The 19,551-nt window shown below is 37.8% G+C and overlaps 1 protein-coding gene across 1 annotated transcript; it reads left to right on the forward strand.

Moving 5' to 3' along the window:
- The first annotated feature begins 2,953 nt into the window (after window positions 1-2,953).
- On the forward strand, window positions 2,954-19,520 carry LOC125257944 (LIM domain and actin-binding protein 1). Its single transcript, XM_048174677.1, has 10 exons — window positions 2,954-3,389; window positions 5,702-5,854; window positions 6,981-7,159; window positions 8,207-8,267; window positions 8,413-8,793; window positions 8,872-8,959; window positions 11,952-12,097; window positions 12,409-12,459; window positions 18,515-18,645; window positions 18,962-19,520. The coding sequence occupies exons 3-10, from the start codon at window positions 6,996-6,998 to the stop codon at window positions 19,101-19,103; spliced, it is 1,164 nt and encodes a 387-aa protein (XP_048030634.1). The 5' UTR covers window positions 2,954-3,389; window positions 5,702-5,854; window positions 6,981-6,995; the 3' UTR covers window positions 19,104-19,520.
- Window positions 19,521-19,551: the final 31 nt, after the last annotated feature.

Below are 19,551 nucleotides of genomic sequence, written 5' to 3' on the forward strand. Positions count from 1 at the left end.
ATAGGCTATATGTATGCAACGCGAGAGACTGTCTCCAACAATAGAGAACCGCGAAACATTCTAACGCGCTTTATTTATAATGGTTTTCTGCTGTGACGTCACATGAAAACAGGCCCCGCCCACAAGTCGCGACCATGGTCGCGACCGAAACCATTATAAGCGCTTGTGAATGTGATTCATATATGTACGCAACGTCGAAAGACTCTCTCCAAAGGCTCAATGCTTTTGAGAAATGCAGCCCAGGATGTGCTACCAACACCATATTTTCATTTTTTCATTATACATTAGAAGTTTAAACGGATATAGCTTTAAAACGCATGCAAATAATACAAACTGTCGTGAGTGGCCATTCACCACAGCAATGTCACGTGAGCTTGACCGTGATAGAGATGATAATCAAAAACAAACAGATGTTTTGTTTGTTTTTGGTGTAAAAGGGAATCTTATACATTTCTTTTTTTAGAATCTATGATCTTCTAGCTTCATAAATTGTAAAAAATAATAATAATGTATTAGTAGATATATTAAGCAACAACCTAAAACCGACCTACTGAAGTAAACATTCAATTTCCTTTGTAAAACATAACATTATTCAAATGTATTTTAAACACTGTTTCCCCCGCAATTTAGGCAAAACTAATTATTTGCTGTTTGAGTCCTGAAGAAATCCATGAGTTGCTCAAAAATGAAGAGTTTTTAAACAGTAGGCTATATGACTGTATGAGACTCTGGTTAGGACTATTGACTTAGACGTTGAAATGACTCTTGTGTTGTTTTTAATATAGCCTATTAGGCCTATAGGCTATACTTAATATTTTGCAGGCAGATATTCTTTTAAAGAAATGGCTTTGATTTCATGTGGTATGGTGGGATGTCTATAACAAATGAAACCCGTTTGGCTATTGACATTCTGCTCTTGTGTATATCCTCTATCAGCCTTTAATGGTGCTGCCTCTTCATCTCCAGCAACCAGCTCCCTGCCTCCAAATTATCTCACTGATGCTTCAAATCTTCTCAAAACGTACATTTTGTGATAAGCAAGAAATTCTTAATTTCTATAACAGTCAAGTGTTCCCCCTCAGCCACAAACATGAAATATATGGTAAGTCTAGAAATCACTGTTTTAACGTATACAGTCAGAAACACTTCATGACATCAAAACTGTTGAAATAAATTCCTTTGAATTGTTGTTGAACTGAAATACTTTGCAATTTCAGAAGTGTTCAAGTAGAACTATGATGGGTTATTTTGGTTTTTCTATATTTTGCTGGCATAGTCAAAGCAAATTAGGGTCTAAAAGATTCAGTGAACAATCAAATGTCTGTCTTGGCCCAGACTTTAACAAAGTTATTCTAATCTACATTGTCATTTACAGAATTAAAAGGTCTTGCTCTTTGTGGTACTCTTTAGGAAGACTTCAAGACTTTCTAATAAAATGAACAAATTTACTAAATTAATTTTGAACGTAAATTTATTTAGTGGACTGATAACAGTGTATTTTGTTTTTCAGCTCTGGGGTGACTCTGTAGCAAGGACAGCCGAGCAATATTCAGTTTTATTGAGGGACACACTCCTCCCAGTCTACATGGGTCTTTGGGTCAGAAGTTGCAGTCTGTTCATCAAGGTTTGTACCCAGTGTTTCTGACAGGATTTTGTCAAACTGTGGTGGGTGGACCTCGTCCCTGTAGGGTGGTCTGGGGGAAAGAGATAAACACTAGAGCTTTTATTTTGACGGAAGCTGCAGTTGAGCTTTTATTTTGGCAGAAAACAAGTTTACAAACGCATCTCATTACAAATCTAGTGAAATGCTGTAATCGTCACCTATGCAAATAAAATGTGAAAATAATACCCGCTACGTTCCCAAATGCACGCTAAATTCAGCACAAGCAAAGATGGAGTTTACTGCATTCATTCACTGTGAACTGAGGCACAGAGCTGAGCGATCTTTTGCGATTTGATAAAACACAACATTAAGACATTTTTCCTTATATAGAATATTTTTGGCATAAAGGGTTCTTTAAAATTGAGTCAAGCACTCTATAGGGTTATAAAACCCCATTGAACCCTTTTTTTCTAAGAGTGTATGAACTGGGCAAAATGTTTATTTTTGCTAAAAAACGGCAACTCCAAAAAATAACCAATAAATCCCAATGTGGTTATGATGCAAGACACACTACTCCCATAACACAATGAAATCATTCATTGGTTATCAGGTCTTTGCGGTATTCCATTCTTAACCTGTTTTCAGAGTGCCATCGTGGTTTCAAAGCACTGAAGCACAAGAAACAGTACAAAAAGCACAAAGAAGTGATTATATCAAATAACATGCAAAAATCCATCACACTTATTAACAGAACAAAGTGTGCAGATTTTGTCCACCATGTAACTTTGTACTCACAGGTTAATCCATGCATTTCGTAATTGGTTTCCTAGTTCCTAATAGAGAACAGCATATAAAATTTAGACACAACAAAATGCCTTTGTGTCTCATAGCTGTTTTTAGCGGCTCTTTTTAAGACAGAATGAGATGCCAGCTCTGGGACTCGGGACTGACCCCTGAACATACGTGTCTAGAGCAGGTTCTTGTACCCCTACAGGTCAAAAGTCAAATGGAAGCTTGACCCTAATAAGAGAAGACATCAGGGGTCCCACAGACGTGACCTGGGTCATGGTTGAGTAATAAAGACTAACCATCTGTCTAACACCTACCACAGCATGTAATGATGTATTGCAGAGAAAGCCTTTAATATGAACATAGATTAAGATAATATTAAACATTTACCCCCGATTTCAAAGACAAGGCTTAAGATAGTCCTAGACTAAAATGCATGTTTGAGCTGTTTTAACTGAAAGCAACTTGTACTGACATATCTTTAAATACCAAAAATTATTGTTTTTTGTCTCAAGATGCACACCAGTAATGTTGTTTTCTAAGGAACATTTATAAAAGCTACTTAAATATCTTAATTGATCTAAGGCATAATTTTGGCTTAGGCTAAGCCCTGTCTGTGAAACCAGGCCTTAAATTATTAACTTAACACATCACAGTAGAAATAAAAAAGTGTTCACATCCTCGTAGAACTCGTAATTTTAACTTGTAAACTGGGAATTTTCTTTTTATATGTGGATTGTAGCATTTAAATATTTCATCCAGTTCCTTCTGTTTGAAGATCGGATTCATCACGCCAGCTGATCATAGGTCTGTGCAGAGGACTTGTCTGCTTCTTGTGGTCTTTGCTGTGGATCTGTGGCGATGGCTGTCGTGTCAAAGAGGCCTTCACAGGGGATTGTCTAGTTGACAAGATCTCTGCTGATATTCAGGGCTGCATTGCGGTCGTCTAGGTGCAGGTCCACCATCTGATCTGGATATCCGGATACAGCTGACCACGGTAACCTCAGGATAAACAGAGAGATAGCATAGATGGCATTCTTCTTACAATGTAATAAGTACATTTGGTGTTATGGGAAGTGTTCCTGGTTCTGGTTGACCTAATTTATGCAACCTAACAATCCTTTAACAGATGTGAATTATAGAAATGTGAAAATGTGTTATGTGTATGCCAGGTTAAAGAGGTTTTTAGTCTAGATTTAAACTGACAGAGTGTGTCTGCTTCCCAAACAAGGCTAGGAAGACTTTAGTTTGGATGCTAAATAGGAAAAGGATCTACCTGCAGGTGATTTTGATATTCTAGGTATTATCGGCTGGCCAGAAATTTGAGATCGCAATAGACATGAAGGACTATAAAGAGTAAAGCTTGATCAAGTTCTGAGGAGTTAAAGCATTTAGTGCTTTGTAGGTACCAAGATTTTAAAATGTATGCAATGTTTAAAGGTCCCGTTCTTCGTGATCCCATGTTTCAAACTTTAGTTAGTGTGTAATGTTGTTGTTAGAGTATAAATAAAATCTGTAAAATTTTAAAGCTCAAAGTTCAATGCCAAGCGAGATATTTTATTTAACAGAAGTCGCCTACATCGAACGGCCAGTTTGGACTACATCCCTCTACTTCCTTCTTTAATGACGTCACTAAAACAGTTTTTTGACTAACCTCCGCCCACAGGAATACACAAAAAAAGGGGGCGTGGTCTTGTTGCGCTCCCACGGAGAAGAGCAAGAGTTGCGTTTGTAGAGTGTGTTTGTCGCCATGTCATCGAAACGCTGTTATTTTCATCCCGCAGTCCAATCACCTTTGTTTGGCCTTCCCAGGGACGCTGTACTTAGAGATCAATGGTTACAATTTATGTTTAACTCAGTTCCCGAAAATTATAATCCACATGTAAAACTATGTGCAGCACACGTTATGGTAAGAGGCGTGACCTTTCCGGGCAAGGTGCGCTCAGAGCCATTCTCTATGGCTCTGGGTGCGCTAAGCTGCTGTCGAATCACAACACAGGAACCGCTGGCACAATCAGAACTCGTTACGTATTTCTGAAGGAGGGACTTCATAGAACAAGGAAGTCATCAGCCCGTTTTTATGACAGTGGAAACAGCGGTATACAGATAAGTAAATTATGTGAAAAATACTGTGTTTTTTTACACGCAAAACATGAACACATGTTATATTGCACACTATAAACACAATCAAAGCTTAAAAAAACCACGAAAAACGGGACCTTTAATAGGGAGCCAATGCAGTATTGACAGAACCGGGCTAATATGGTCATACTTCCTGGTTCTAGTAAGAACTCTGGCTGCTGCATTTTGGACCTGCTGGAGTTTGTTTATTAAGCGTGCAGGGCAACCACCCAGTAGAGCATTACAACCAGTGGAGCATTAGTTGTCATCTCGAAATTACAGTATTTACAACATGGTGTGAATGCAGCATAATATTATTGAATTAGATGATTATATGTGCTAAAAAAATTGGTCCCACTTCATACACTGTAAAAAATTATTTTCATGATTTGTTATCACAAAATTTTTTTCTTTGTCAAATCAACTTAGATAATTAATGTGGTTCAGATAACATAATATTTTGAGTTTCTGTTGATTAAACCAATCACCTTCATTGTATTAACTCAATTTTTTAATTTCACTGAACTCAAAATTTCAAGGCAACCAAGTAACTTACTTTTTTAAGTTAAACCAACAATTCTTTTTTACAGTGTAGTAAGTGTCTTTAACGACTATGTACTAACTTTTAAAGTCATACAATGCACTTATTGTGTGCATACATGTTTTTACATTGTACTTATATTTAAAGATACTTGCATGAAATTACAACCCACCCTTAAACTTACCCATACCACCAAACCTGTCCCTAACCTTAACCATAGCCCACCAAAGTGTTTTGCAATACAACATGAACACAATATGTACAATGTACCAAACAATTATTTTTGATACAAGTACATAGTAGTTAATGACATGCAATATAAAGTGTGACCAATAAATGTAATCATGCATAAAAACACACAAAAACACAGATAACATAAATATGTATATTATGTTATTATTAAAGCCTATTTCATTTTATTTAATTAGTTTGAAATTCATAAAATAAATTTGATGAATATTCAAATGTGTGGGAATCACCCATATGTTAGCAAACAGCCAGGCCTGAGAAAACCCTATATCTTCTTTTTGTACATATTACACAATGTATAGGCAGAGATGACATCTAACATTATGCAACTTTCAGTAGTAGCAGCCATGTGTTTTATTGATGGCAATCACATTTTTTCTAACCAGCCCTTTTTACAGGGTACAAACCTTCAGGAGGCATTTTTCCCGGAGTCAGGTGTAATAAACCGGCCGGACTTTGCCCACAGATTCTGCCCAGCTAGCTCCCCGCGTGATGCACAGAGAACTGTCTCTAGGCGTCTGTGAATGGAGCGAGCAACACACTTTTCAGAGGTAAAATATTCACTTATTTTATCCGTTTCATGTCTGTCAATATATCAAAATGTGTCTGATTTAAAAAACAACATGCAGCTTTAAAACGGAACCACGGTTAGGCCTATTTAAAATATCTAATGTTTTTTTAAGCGCATAACAATGGATTACTAGTGTTCTGTAAACGAAAGATGGTTAATTATCAATTAGTGATTATAACTGACATATTATCAACACTGGTAATGATTAATATGAGTATTGTGCCATGGGTCAGTTAATCAAAGATGTTATATTCTGCATAATTTAAAAATATATGTATGCACTTCTTTTCACTGTGTATGTTCCTTTTAAAATTAAATATGAAAACTGAAAAAAAAAAAAAAAAAAAAAAATCAAATAAACGTAATATAAAACCCCACATTTTAAACATGCAGTTTAACCTGTCACCCTCTTTTAGCACATATCTGAACTTACATGGTTGTAACTCATGAATGCTTTGGAATACAGACCTAATGTTGGTCTCTTTTTAAAGAAATACTCAGACCATGCATTATTGCGGAAGTGAAAGCAGCTTCAAAAATGAAAGTGTAATTTCACTGTAAAGCAAATGTACTGAATTAAACATTATTATCTTATATAAAATGTAGGTTACAATTAATTTCGATGGTCCACTTTAAGCAACTTTCCAACTACATGTCAGCTAACTCTCATTAGAGCATTTATAGACTGTAGTAGACTGAGAGTATGCTGTTAGGTTAGGGTTCCGGTCAGTAGTCAGTAGAATGTCTAAAATGGACCACCAAAATAAAGTGTTACCAAAATATATATTTCACAAAATAATTTGGACACTAAAATGAAACGAAAAAAAAAGTACTGTTTCTATGGTAATGCAATGTCCAATTTCAAATCGGTTTTCATGGAATGAATTTTGCGTGTTTAAGCTTTTGAATGATACCTCATATGATGATTACTAAAATATGTTAAAAAATGGCAATAAAAAAGCGTGCTAAGTGTCCCACTACTGAGACTGACAGTTAATAAGTGCTTTTCCCATTACTGATGTAAAAATGTAAGACCACACCATGTGACTGAATGCCACAAATGTGCTCCATGTCAAGATGCATGTGATGTGTGTGTGTGTTCACAGTGTGTGTAGGTTGGGATGTGGACGGAGGACAGAGTATTTGGTGAGGAAGAAGAAATGGAAGTGAAGAGCAGCTTGCGGAGGGCCCAGTCTCTCAGAAGTGTTTCATCTGATCAGGTCGTGTCCTGGACAGAACCTGGACTCAGAGACAAGAGGAAGTCTGTCTCTCAGCTTGTGGCACAGTGAGGGAGACATTTCTCTTACTTTAAAGGCATAGTTCACCAATTCTGTCATCATTTATTCACCCTTATGATAGTTCAAATCTGTATGACTTGTGTAACCCCTCTGGTTGTATTCGCCCCACTCCGAGTGGGATTTGACACAGCGTTTGCGGCATGGGAGGCAGGCGCACTAACAAGGACGCTAAAGACCGTAGCCTCTAGCATCAGTTGCTACTGTGCACCTCTTGAGATCAGGGGAGTGAGGTTCACCTGCACAGCTTTCACCACCTGGCCCCCATTACACTCAACCCCCTAAACCTCACTCTTATCCGGGTCACGGCACCAATCATGACCGGTCCTACTCAACCCACTCTGAGCAGCATGGGAGGCAGGCGCACTAACAAGGAGGCTAAAGTCTGCAATCTCTAGCATCAGTTGCTAGTATGCCTCTTGAGATCAGGGGATTGAGGTTTACTCGCAAAGCTTTTACTAGATGGCCTCCATTATACTCGCTAAATATGGTGTTTAGCAAAAACGTCTGAGACACTGTTTTTCATACAATGAAAGTGGGATGGGACCAAACTCCAAAAAGGAAAAACAATAAGGTTGTCAATGAGATTTGTTCACTACAAGTGTTGACTTGGCTGAATTTTAGTTTTTATTTACTAAAAATCTTGCTTTACAGACATGGTCACCATTCACTTCCATTGTATGGAAACAAGCAGCTTAGACATTCAGCGACATTCAGATCTCCTATTGTGTTCCACAGAAAATAAGAGATGAAATGTGTTTTGAAAAACATGAAGGTGAATAAATGATGACAGAATATTCAATTTCAGTGAACCAAATTGAGAGTTTATACTTAATAAACTCTATCTTCTGTAATAATGACATAATATCAATAATCCGTTGGACTGTTTAATGTTTAACTATGTGGTAAAACTGTAAATCATGCCTTTAAATAAACAGAAAGTGTACGTAAACAGTTCTATTTTCCAAAATCATTTTGAATGAAATGAAATTAAAACAGGATTTTATCAGACTTTCTGAACATCATGTCTTCACCAGGTACCAACACTCTCCTGGAAGAAAAACAAAAGAAGTTGTTTCAGAGGATATCAAGCATGAGGTAAAAACACTAAACCTCATATACTCTATTAGATTATTAAAAATTAAACATGTGATGTCATTATTTACCTAAGGTTGAATGAATCATCCACTTTTTTTACCTGCACAAAACCTTCTGTGAATTGGTTTTCTAATTTCTCCCACAGTTGAGCATGCAGACTGCACCAGTTCCGGTCATTGAGAATGTAAGCAGAGTTGAGACACAAGTGAGGAAGACTGATGTCAAAGAGAAGTCCAGAGTCTCTCCTCTCGTCCGCAGTAAGTCTATGGGGAGCCTACCTCGGCAGAGACCTACAGGCACCACAGCACTCAGGGCGCTCTTTGAGTCAAAGGTCACCACTCAGCCTGAGACCAGCAAGACTGCACTTCAGTCAGTGGGTACTGAGAAAGCCAGTAACACTACTCTTTCAATTACACTTCCCAAAAACAAGGATGCTGAGGACACAAAGCCACAAGTAGAGGCAGAGGTTAATAACAGCCATGATGAACAAGAGAAAGAGACTGAAGAGGTTCAAGTGATTACAAAGGTAAACAGTTAGACCTTACAGAGATGTGCATGAATAAGAGTCATTTGTATTTTACTGATTAAATAATTACTGTTTCAGAGTGTGAGAACAAAACAGATAATAACCCGGTCTGACAGAAGAAGGACAATTTCTGGCATTCATAGTGAAAAGATAACATCTCCAGAGGGTGAGTATACATATCTTTTTTTTTTTTTTTTTTTTTACATTTTATAAAGATAATGTAAGTGGTGCTTGCACATGCACAACTCTTCTGGGTAATTCTGGGCATTTTCAGATTTTAAAAAAAATCAGATGGATGGATTGACTGACTATTTATGTATTATTGCCTTATTGTAAGTTTGATCACTTAAAGGGATAGTTCACCCAAAAATGAAAATTTGATGTTTATCTGCTTACCCCCAGCGCATCCAAGATGTAGGTGACTTTGTTTCTTCAGTAGAACACAAATGATGATTTTTAACTCCAACCGTTGCAGTCTGTCAGCCGTATAATGGGTGTCAATAGGAACTCCATCTATAAGAGTAAAAAAAACACCACAGACAAATCCAAATTAAACCCTGCAGCTCGTGGCGACACATTGATGTCCAAAGACACAAAATGATCGGTTTGTGCGAGAAAACGAACAGCATTTATGTCATTTTTTACCTCTAAAACACCACTATGTCCAACTGCGTTCAGCATCCGGTTAGTGAGGTCAAAAAACACCTTCTGATGAAGAAACTGATGTCTCGCGCTTTGCTTCAATGAGCGCGATCAGACCTCACTAACCGGATGTGGAGGGGAGTTGGACATAGTGGTATTTCAGAGGTAAAAAATGATATAAATACTGTTCAGTTTCTCACACAAACCGATCGTTTCGTGTCTTAGGACATCAATGTGTCGTCACGAGCCGCAGGGTTTAATTTGGATTTGTCTGTCGTGTTTTTTTACTCTTATAGATGGAGTTCCCATTGACATGCATTATATGACTGACAGACAGCATTGGTTGGAGTTAAAAATCATCATTTGTGTTCTACTGAAGAAACAAAGTCACCTACATCTTGGATGCCCTGGGGTTAAGCAGATAAACATCAAATTTTCAGTTTTGGGTGAACTGTCCCTTTAAAAAATCTAGCTACAAAGTTTGAGGTATCATGCCTATAGCACAAACCATAAAGGACACTTGCCCAGTTAAAGTAAGGTTAGGGGTTTGTTCAAAACTCTAACCCAAACTATGAGCAATATTAATAGCATTACCTCAGCAAACAACACTATAAAGGATTCTAGTTCAAGGTTGCATTTCAAATGTTGACAGAGTATCATGTGACCTGAATGTCAAGATCAAACTATATAGAAGATCTTTCAAGACACAAATCACATAATATTGCAAATACTGTCAAATCAAAGCAATGGTGAAATATAGAAAATATTCTTTACTTTGCTTTCGATAAAACTTGGGCCACATGTGAGGAGTCTCCAAACTGTAACTGAGGAAACGCCAGATGACATCACAGCAGGAGCAGCAACTGTTCACAATGACATGAGATGAAAATAACATGCTTATTTTAGTCATTTCTGAGTGCTGGGTTGAAGCAGACTGGAAAAGTAGCTATGTATCTCAACAAGTGATTGACTCAACCTGGTGTAGCAATAGCAGAACAGCAGAATAGCTCCTAAAATAGCTGGCTGGCACTTATCCCTCCATGGGAGCCGGACAGGGTCAGCTGTTACCAGAACAGAAGCGGCCACAGGCTTGCTGACACACTCGGAGGACACGCATGGCCGATAGACCAGTCTGGGGATCATTACTGAACTAAGTAATAAAACAATTCAGAGAGATTTGATTGAAGCTTATGAGCAAAGAAAAAGAGCACTGAATGGTGAGTTTATGTTTATGCATTTTTAAACCGCTATATTGCGTCAAATAGTGCGTGTGCTAAAGAGGATTTCCCACAGCATGTGTATTATAGAAGACCACTGTTGTGTGACTAAGGACATGGGATTTCCAGAATTTCATTATTCATTTTTGTGTTAAAAACAGGCTGGAAAACAAGCTTAACCTTAACATTTTACTGTGCAAATAAATAATCGTATGTTAATTTTCAACTCACTAACATGCTGAAATTAGTTAAAGAGGATTTTTGTTTTGCGTTAAAGAAAATCTGTCTTGTATTGTTAATGAATAGATGTTGGAGAATGTGGTTGTGGTGAACTGGAGAGCAAAACATGATCATTTAACCAATGACAAGAACAAAAGATATATCATCCCATATAATCATTGTGATACCTAGATCAGATGATTAGCAAGAGTGATTTAATACAGATGCACTCGACACGTAAATGATTTACTACAATAAAAAATAGACTTAGGTAAAAATCAGATAATGAGTTTCAGTTCCTTTTCAGATACTAAAATGCAGCCACAGTTGAGCACAATTTTATTTTACCAGCTTGAAGCAAGACAATATTTTGCCCTTGAAACATAATATTAGTCTGCACACTTCTTCTCATTTAACCAAGCTGTGTGTTGCTTCTTGGTTCTCGACTGGAAATCCCACTGGTATCTGTGTCACAGAGAGTCAGATGTTTTCCACCCTAGTTTCTGAGCGTACTGATGACTTGCATTCATAGCAGCTGTCCACATTACTGTAATGAGAGCTGACAGAGCAATAATCATTATAACATCACCATTTTGAAATGAAGCACACAAATTGGATTTTAAATTAGTTTTAAAAAACATGAACTATGTTTGATGTCAGTTAAATATAAAAATCAATAAGTCAATCGCAGGGTTTTCATCCAGCAGAGGTCCTGCGGGGATCAGGATTTTCTTTAAAAAATATACAAATATTCCATAAATGTGATACATTAAAGAATCAGTCATTAAATTATAGTAGTCTATCATAATTTACAGTTAAATCTAAAAGCTTGCTGGGTCACAGATAAAGTCTCACAAAACTAACAAACAATATGCCTGATCAATCACATGACTGCTCGCCTCCCACTGACAGAAAAACTTTTCTTTTTTAAATAAATCTCATATCTGACAGTTCAGAATGTCTGTTGTGCCCCCTGATGCGTGTGTCTGGTTGTAAAAGCACAGATGTTGACCTTGATTTCATTCCTTCATTCAGGAAATTAGGAGTCAAAGTTTGAGTCACCTTTTTGCTTTGTTACAGAGGATAAAAGAAGGTCAGTCGCAGATTTCAGAGACAACTCGGCTCTCCACGGACTGGAGAAACCCTCTATTTCAGTCAAAGCATTGTCTGCACTATATCTGTCAAAAGTGGCAGCTGCAGAACCAGCAGGAAACCTCTTGAAACCAGTTAGTACTTGTAGCTACTTTTATTCCTCATGATACATGTGGTGACCTTTGGGGCCAGGGGGATAAGACGGGGTAAGGCAGCAAGAACATGCTGCTAAATGAACTGCTTGTACAACTGCTTTAGCTACAAGTGTTTAGATAAAAGTTCAAGGAGCATGGGTATATAATTAATAGTTTTACTATATAATACATTGGAAAACCTCTTAAATGAAGTTATTAAAATCAGTTCATGGTTATTTTCATAAAAGCTCAATTTGAAATTGAATTTGCTGTTTCTAATAAGACATTTTCTTGATTTTTGTTTGTTCTAGAACCAGAACTTTCCCTCTTCTCCAACTGGGAAAAGGCCAAAAGCAAACAAGGTAAGGAATAATTGTTTCAAAGATGTACTTTAATCCAGTGATAAAACTCATTTTGGATTTTTCATGTGATTTACAAGTACAAACTAACCTCTGATGTGAACTTTGGGATGAATTGTAATATTGTGTATAAATGTATTTTATTGAAAATTAAGTGCATTATATCATATTTTGCACCTTATTCTTGAAATAAAATTGTTTGCTTGTTTGTAAAAATTAGCAAAATATTAGCAACATTTGTAGTTTGTGTCTTTCTGTAATTGCATAATCTGTAAATAACAAATTGTGGTAGTGAACCCATGATCTAGGGTCTGAATTAAAAAAACAACAACATAGGAAGATGAATTTGCTGTGTTTGATTAACTACTCATTTGCAGAAAAGAACATATAATTATTCTGGGTGTCTTTACCGGTCTTTGTCGGTCTCATAATCACCAGTCTCAAAATCACAATACTAACATGAATGATAATGTTCTCAACTGCCTGAATTCAGACTGCTGAAATAAATAACCATTAGAAACATTAGGCACAAAACGCTGTTTTTCTTTGGCATGCGGTTTGGCTTCCTTACAGTTCAACAGGTATGTTTAACTTCTTAACCATTCATGTTTGCTCAAAATTAATTATAACCATTTGAAATAATTGGTTAATATATTGGCTACAATAATCTAATGTGGTTGTCATTTTTACTCTAAGATGGCTGAAGGTGCTCAAAACAGCAATGCATATGCACCTGAATCAAATCCAACTACACATCATCTGGAAACCAGTGTTGATGAACATGAACGAGCCTTTACTTCACCACCCCCTACAAGAGAATTAATGTCCATTCTGCACCAACGCAGACAGAAATGTGAGCTTAGACGACTGCTAAAACACACTTATCCTGAGTTGAAAAATGTAGACAGTTTGGTCGAGAAGGAGATGGCCGATATTCTTAACATCGACCCAGTCACAGACATTGGATACCAGAGTGAGGTCCAGTCTAGGTGCTGGCTGTTTGAGAACCATGAAATCAATTCAGTGGATTTCCACGACCAAAAACTACAGATGAAAAAGGAGTTTCAAGAGGGCGACATCAAGAGAACCGTTTGCATGTTTGAACAACCTACATCTAACTTTCCTCAACGAAGAGAACAAACCTCAACTCAGTGAATCACAGGAAGGGACATCAGAGCAGAGCGTCAGAGTGGATGTGAAAGCCACACGCAGAATGTTCGAAACTCAGTCAGTGGATATTCTGAGAGACAGTCAAAGCCCCTGTCCAAGAAGAAACATTGTTTCTGAGGAGGAACGTGGATCAGACCAGAAACCAAAGACTGATTCTGATACTGATGGAAAACAAACATCACACATTCACCATAACAGTCTAACCACTGATTTCATAGGCACAAATGAGGCATTTGTAGGCATATCCAGAGCCAAACAGGTCTTTGAAACAATATCACATGACAAGGAGAACATCTCACCAACAAATGATAGTTTTAGCCAAGAGGAAGAACTGCTGAAGGCAAATGTAAAAAATAGAGCTCAGATGTTTGAATCAACTCCACTTGATAAGATCAATCAGCAAACCAAGGAAGAATCTGAAACCATCCTTGAAAACACGCAGGAGACTCTAGTTTCATTATGCAACTTCAGTATCATGCATTCTGATGGAACCATCCTTGAAACTAATGAAATTGGCCATATCAAGAAAGCAAGATATCACTTCATTAAAGAAGATACAAGACCAGAAATTGTTGAAGAAGAGATAGTGACTGGAAGCATAAAGAGCATCATGCTTCAGATGCTACCAGGAACAAGCCTGAACCCAACGGTGACCTTCCTAAAAGAGGACAATCAGGGCAATGTGGAAATTCAGAAAGTAGATGTTCCCACTCACCAACTTCCATTCACTCAAGATAAAGAGTGCAGGACTGCCAATGTGGTTCAGATTACTGAGGATCTACTCAGTCAAGAGAAGTCCATGAGAAAAGGCGTATTAATACAAGATGGTACCACAGGAACGAGAGAGATTACAGTTTATGTTCTTTTTATCCACAATGAAGACAGTACAGGGGTGAAGGAGTTGGGTAAAATTCAGTGTAGATCCATCCCCTCAAGTCTAAAGATCAATCCAGAGTCTGAAAAGGGTGATCTCAAGACAGATATTAGTTCATCTGAAAGTTCTTCAGTAGTAGATACAAACAAAACTAGTAATGTGCAGCTATGCCAGAGCTGCATTGAGAAAGGAGAACTTGATAATCTAAAACAGCTGCAAGAAATATCATCAGATGATGATGACCTAAATATAGCTGCGCCAAAGGAGGAATCAGAAAAAACAAGAGAGATTATACCAGGTAATGTTAACAATATCAAAGCCCTTTTTACTACCAATATAGATCATTTAAGCTTCAAAATTCAGTCAGAAGAAAACAAGTCAAAAGAGTCACCTACAGAAAGTTTGATAAATAATGAAAATAATACCGAAGAATCAAGCCAGGCTGAAATTTGCACTAACACTGGGGGCACTCTGAAAAATGAAAGAATTCTCCAAGATCAAGATATCATGGATGATGGAGATGTTCTTCAAGCAGAGTTGGTTGATGTAGTGGAAGATGATGAGTTAGTGAATCTACAAACAGCCATTATGAATCTTCATCAGGCCACAATGGAGGCAAAAGCTCTTCAGCAGAGTGTACAAGCAAAACATGCATCCCAGACCAACCAAACCCAACAAATCGGTGACCTTGGTTCAGTAAACCATGAGATTACGCATGTGGAAAACAATGATAATATTAGTGAGAAAGAAGAGCTCTTACAGTTCTCCGAAACTCAAAATGAAGAAGAAAGTAAGGAGGAGGTTATGAGGGGTAGCATACAGGCAGCTCTTGATTCCTTGGGAAAGTCCAACTTTAATGTCTCAAAGGGTGATTTTAGAGCTGCAATGATTTATAGAAACTCTGCTAAAGGATATGCAGGACACAAAAAGACAGATGTAGAGCAGCCAAGTGATAGGACTAAAGAAAATAAGCCATCAACATCTTCTCCTGCACCACTAGTAGAACAGGAGGCTTTAAAATCACTCGGTGAGGGAACTGACACAACCCTTTGTGAAAGACAGTTTGAAAACAAACCAGTAGATACACCTGTTAAAAATCGTAAAACTCCTATCGGACCCAAGCCAGCTATCCCACCTAAACCAGATCATTTAAAAATTAAGCCAAACCCTCTTGGTACTAAAACTGATGCAAACTGTCTCAACAAATGCCAAGTCCCTGCTACTTCTTCAAAACCACCAACTGAGCAGAATAAAGAACCTTCAACTCCCAAACCAAGCCCAGACCCAGTGTCTCATGAAGATGTACTCTGCATAAGTGTACAGCATACTGATGCCAATGAACCTGAGCCTAGTGATACATCAATGAGCAACACTGAAAGTCCTGAAAATAAAAAGCTAAATTGTGTACAGGTTGTTGAAGAAACTCCAAAGAGCTCCCCAGAAGGCACTGTCAGTGAATCTTCCACAGGATTTCATGGCACTCTTCAAAACTTTGGAGTGAAGCAGAGTGGTTCAGTGCCTCCTGTGAAACCTAAAAGAATCAAAATGGCAAAAGATAATTTGAAGAACACTACACACAACACCAATATCAACTCCACCATTTTGGAAACTAAAACAGCACAGGAAATCACTCCTCCTCCTCCTCCTCCTCCTCCTCACAACAATGGCTCTTCAGGCAAGACCTGTAAGATAGATAGCAACAACAGTGAAGAAAGACATGATAAAAGTGATGCTCAACAAGTGAGTGGAGTGGTCAGACGAGAAAAGAAAAGGAGAGGAGAGACTGAGGATGAGCGAAGGCAGAGACTCTCAGTGCACATGGATGAAATCATGAAAGGAAATGTGCCGGCTGTCATGGAGATCTTTGACAAGCTGAAAAAGCAAGAGGAACTGAAAAACATACTCTCTAAAGTAGAGGAAATGGAAGAAGACACCAACAAAGTAGACGTGAGCTCGCTTAAAAACATTTTTGAGAGCGTGCCAGATTGGGTTGTGCCTCAGGAGAAAAAAATCAAGCCGAAAATAGTCATGTCGGAACATTTAGCAAGTGAACCTGAGGTGATGTCATCCATGGAGGTTGCTTTTGGGGACCTAGAGAAAGCCGGTGCAGAAATCATTCGTTTAAAAGATCAAACCCTTGCGAGACTCATGGATATAGAGGAGGCCATTAAAAAGGCTCTTTACTCAGTATCCACTCTGAAATCTGACTCTGACATTGTAGGACTCTCTGGTCTCTTCAGGGAGTCAATGGTGGCTGTACAAGGTTCACCTCCCTCAGGTAATATCAGGAAAATCAGTATTGGGTCAAGCAAATCACCAAAAGCTCAAAACAAGATTGGAAGGAGTGTTTCTGAACAGTCAACGGCGCAGAAAAAGCCAGCGCTTTTTATTCCCACAACCAAACAGAGATCAGCCTCGCCAGCATCTCCTTCATTTATTTCCATTCAGTCTGCAGCGAGGAAGCCTTCGGAGTTGCCATCACCTCAAATCAGTCCCCTGAAAGCAGAACCAAAAGAAGAGGCCAAGCTCCAGTGCTGCTGTAGTGTGCCTTCAGACCGAAGGCAATGTTCTGTCACAAAGGGGGCATCCTCCAGCCCCCCGAATCCACAACGGCAGATCAGCGTGCTAGAAGTGCAAACGGTGCCCGAGAAAGAAAAAGTAATCGGAACAAAAACCATCAGAGAGAACTATGAGAGGACGGACTCCTTCGGCAACAAGTTTTACTCCACGAAAACCTCCACAGTTGTGACAACCCAACCTGAAACGAGGACAACTTCTAGAAAGCTCACAACGAGCACTCCAGCCACATCTGAAATTGTCACATACCCAAGAATCAACACACCTTTTATTAGAGAGGACCATCCCCCACTGTAAATGTGGGAAATTTATTTCAGTTTTGGTTGTCACATCAATGAAAGATCTATGCAACAGCCAATATGTTTAAATGTAACACATTTTTGTACTGTTTTGCTTGGTTATCTTTTATAGGTTACCTCACTATTCCTATGTATCTATGTTAGTATTGATAATTGTTAGTATTTCAGTTTGTTTTTTGTGAATTGTTTTTAAAACTATTTCTTTAGTATGTTGAAGTCATGCAGAAAACATGTTCTGATATTTCTGTGAATACAATAAAATTTGAATTTCTTCCATATTTGTCAATAAAATAATAGAAAGTGTCATAGCACACACTGTCAGAAACAGGGGTACAGTAGGAGTCCATTTCTGTCCCCCAAGGTACAATCTACATTAACGTACCCCATAAGGCTTATTATTGGATCTCAAGGTACATGTATGTACCTTTTTGAGGGTTGTTCTCAAGCATTGGGAATCCTATGCCAAGGGTACAAAAGCTGTACCCTTGAGGGTACAGCCCCAGTGACAAGCCATTGTACCCCTAAAGGTACAATTATGTACTTTATTTTCTGAGAGTGCATTCTAAATGTCAGTAAATGGGTTTTCTCATGTTTAACAATTAATACTGAAACCAGCACAGTCCCACAACAATTCATAACTATTTTGATTTGTTGTAAATTTACGTTTTCGTACTATTTGCTTTCGTCTCACCGAGGGGTAGTTTTTAAGAATGGACCTTCATTCATTTTTCATACAAATTTTCATATGAATCACATCATATGAAATGACACACTTGTAAAATAGCTACATTTTCTCATGAGATTGGGTTGAGTGAAATACAGTGATCTACAGAAATATTTCCCAAAAGAATACTCACAGTACAAAAGAGTACTACACCATGTCGGAATGCCGGACATTGAAAAACAGATGCACTTTACATGTATTACATGTTTTAGATCTCATCCAGCCAATGTGAAGACAAAATGCAGCTTATGTTTTACTCTAGGAGTGCAAACACCATAATTTACACCAGTGTTTTCCAAAAGCCCATGCTGCATAAAAACACAAGCAACCTAACAGCTTAAGTGAATTAAAGGCCAACTTCTGACCCCAAGTCATGTGGTACAGTGGTGTATTAACCCTTTTATGTGACTGTAGTTTCAGCCAGCGGCTCAGGAAACATGCTCATCCTGTCTGAAACCAGTTTACCCAATGGAAAGAATGGCAGCTGATAAACTCATTTTTCACAAAACCTGTTTCTGCTGCAAGCACTGCAAAAAGAAACTGAGGTAAGAATATTTCGGATAATAATAAAGCTGATAATGAACATCAATGAAATAAACACATTACATCTAAAATTCTACATTAGTTAAATCACTTTACCATAATGCAGCTAGACCATAAATCACAGCAAATCATTTATTAGGAAGTGCTGAAGTTGCAGTTCTGCACCAGGTTTTAGACTTTGCCTCTTAAGCTGTTAACCTACTTTGCTGACGTTGCTTAAAACTGTTAATCTACAAATATGCACCATATTAATGTGATTTTTATAGCCTACAGATCATAAGCCATTATTATACTAAAAGATGTTTTTCTTGGTTTTAGCCTTCAAAGCTATGCGCCTCTCTACGGGGAATTCTACTGTGTTTTCCACTATCAGCAGCTTTTCAAAAGGAAAGGCAACTATGACGAGGGCTTCGGCCGTCAACAGCATAAAGACCTTTGGATACAGAGGAATGGCCACTGAACAAGTATATGGCCTGTAATCTTGACATAGCAGATGGTCTTGTGTTGGCAAATACGATTTTCTGGTCTTTTGGTGATTGTGCATCAACACGTTTAAATCATATAAAGATTTAATATTAACAATACATGATTTCACAAAGCAGTTTATGTCTATAAATCAATATCGCTCCATATATTCTAAAATGTTTATTTGACAGTGTGTTTTATGATATCAGTGTATGGCAAAGCGCCGTTTAAGCTCCATTGAGAGGTAATACAAAATACTTCTGTATCTTAATAATTTTAAAACAAATGTGTAAAAAAACATGGATGTCTGGGATAAAATCAAATATGAATATTTGTACATATTTTTTAGATGCTGTTTCACTATTTCAATGACTGAACTTATAAATAAATGACTAAATTCTGTCTTCATTAATGGCTTTCTAGTTGATTCCGCTTTTCTGTAG

This window comes from Megalobrama amblycephala, linkage group LG22, assembly GCF_018812025.1.
Source record: "Megalobrama amblycephala isolate DHTTF-2021 linkage group LG22, ASM1881202v1, whole genome shotgun sequence".
Lineage (NCBI taxonomy): Eukaryota > Metazoa > Chordata > Actinopteri > Cypriniformes > Xenocyprididae > Megalobrama > Megalobrama amblycephala.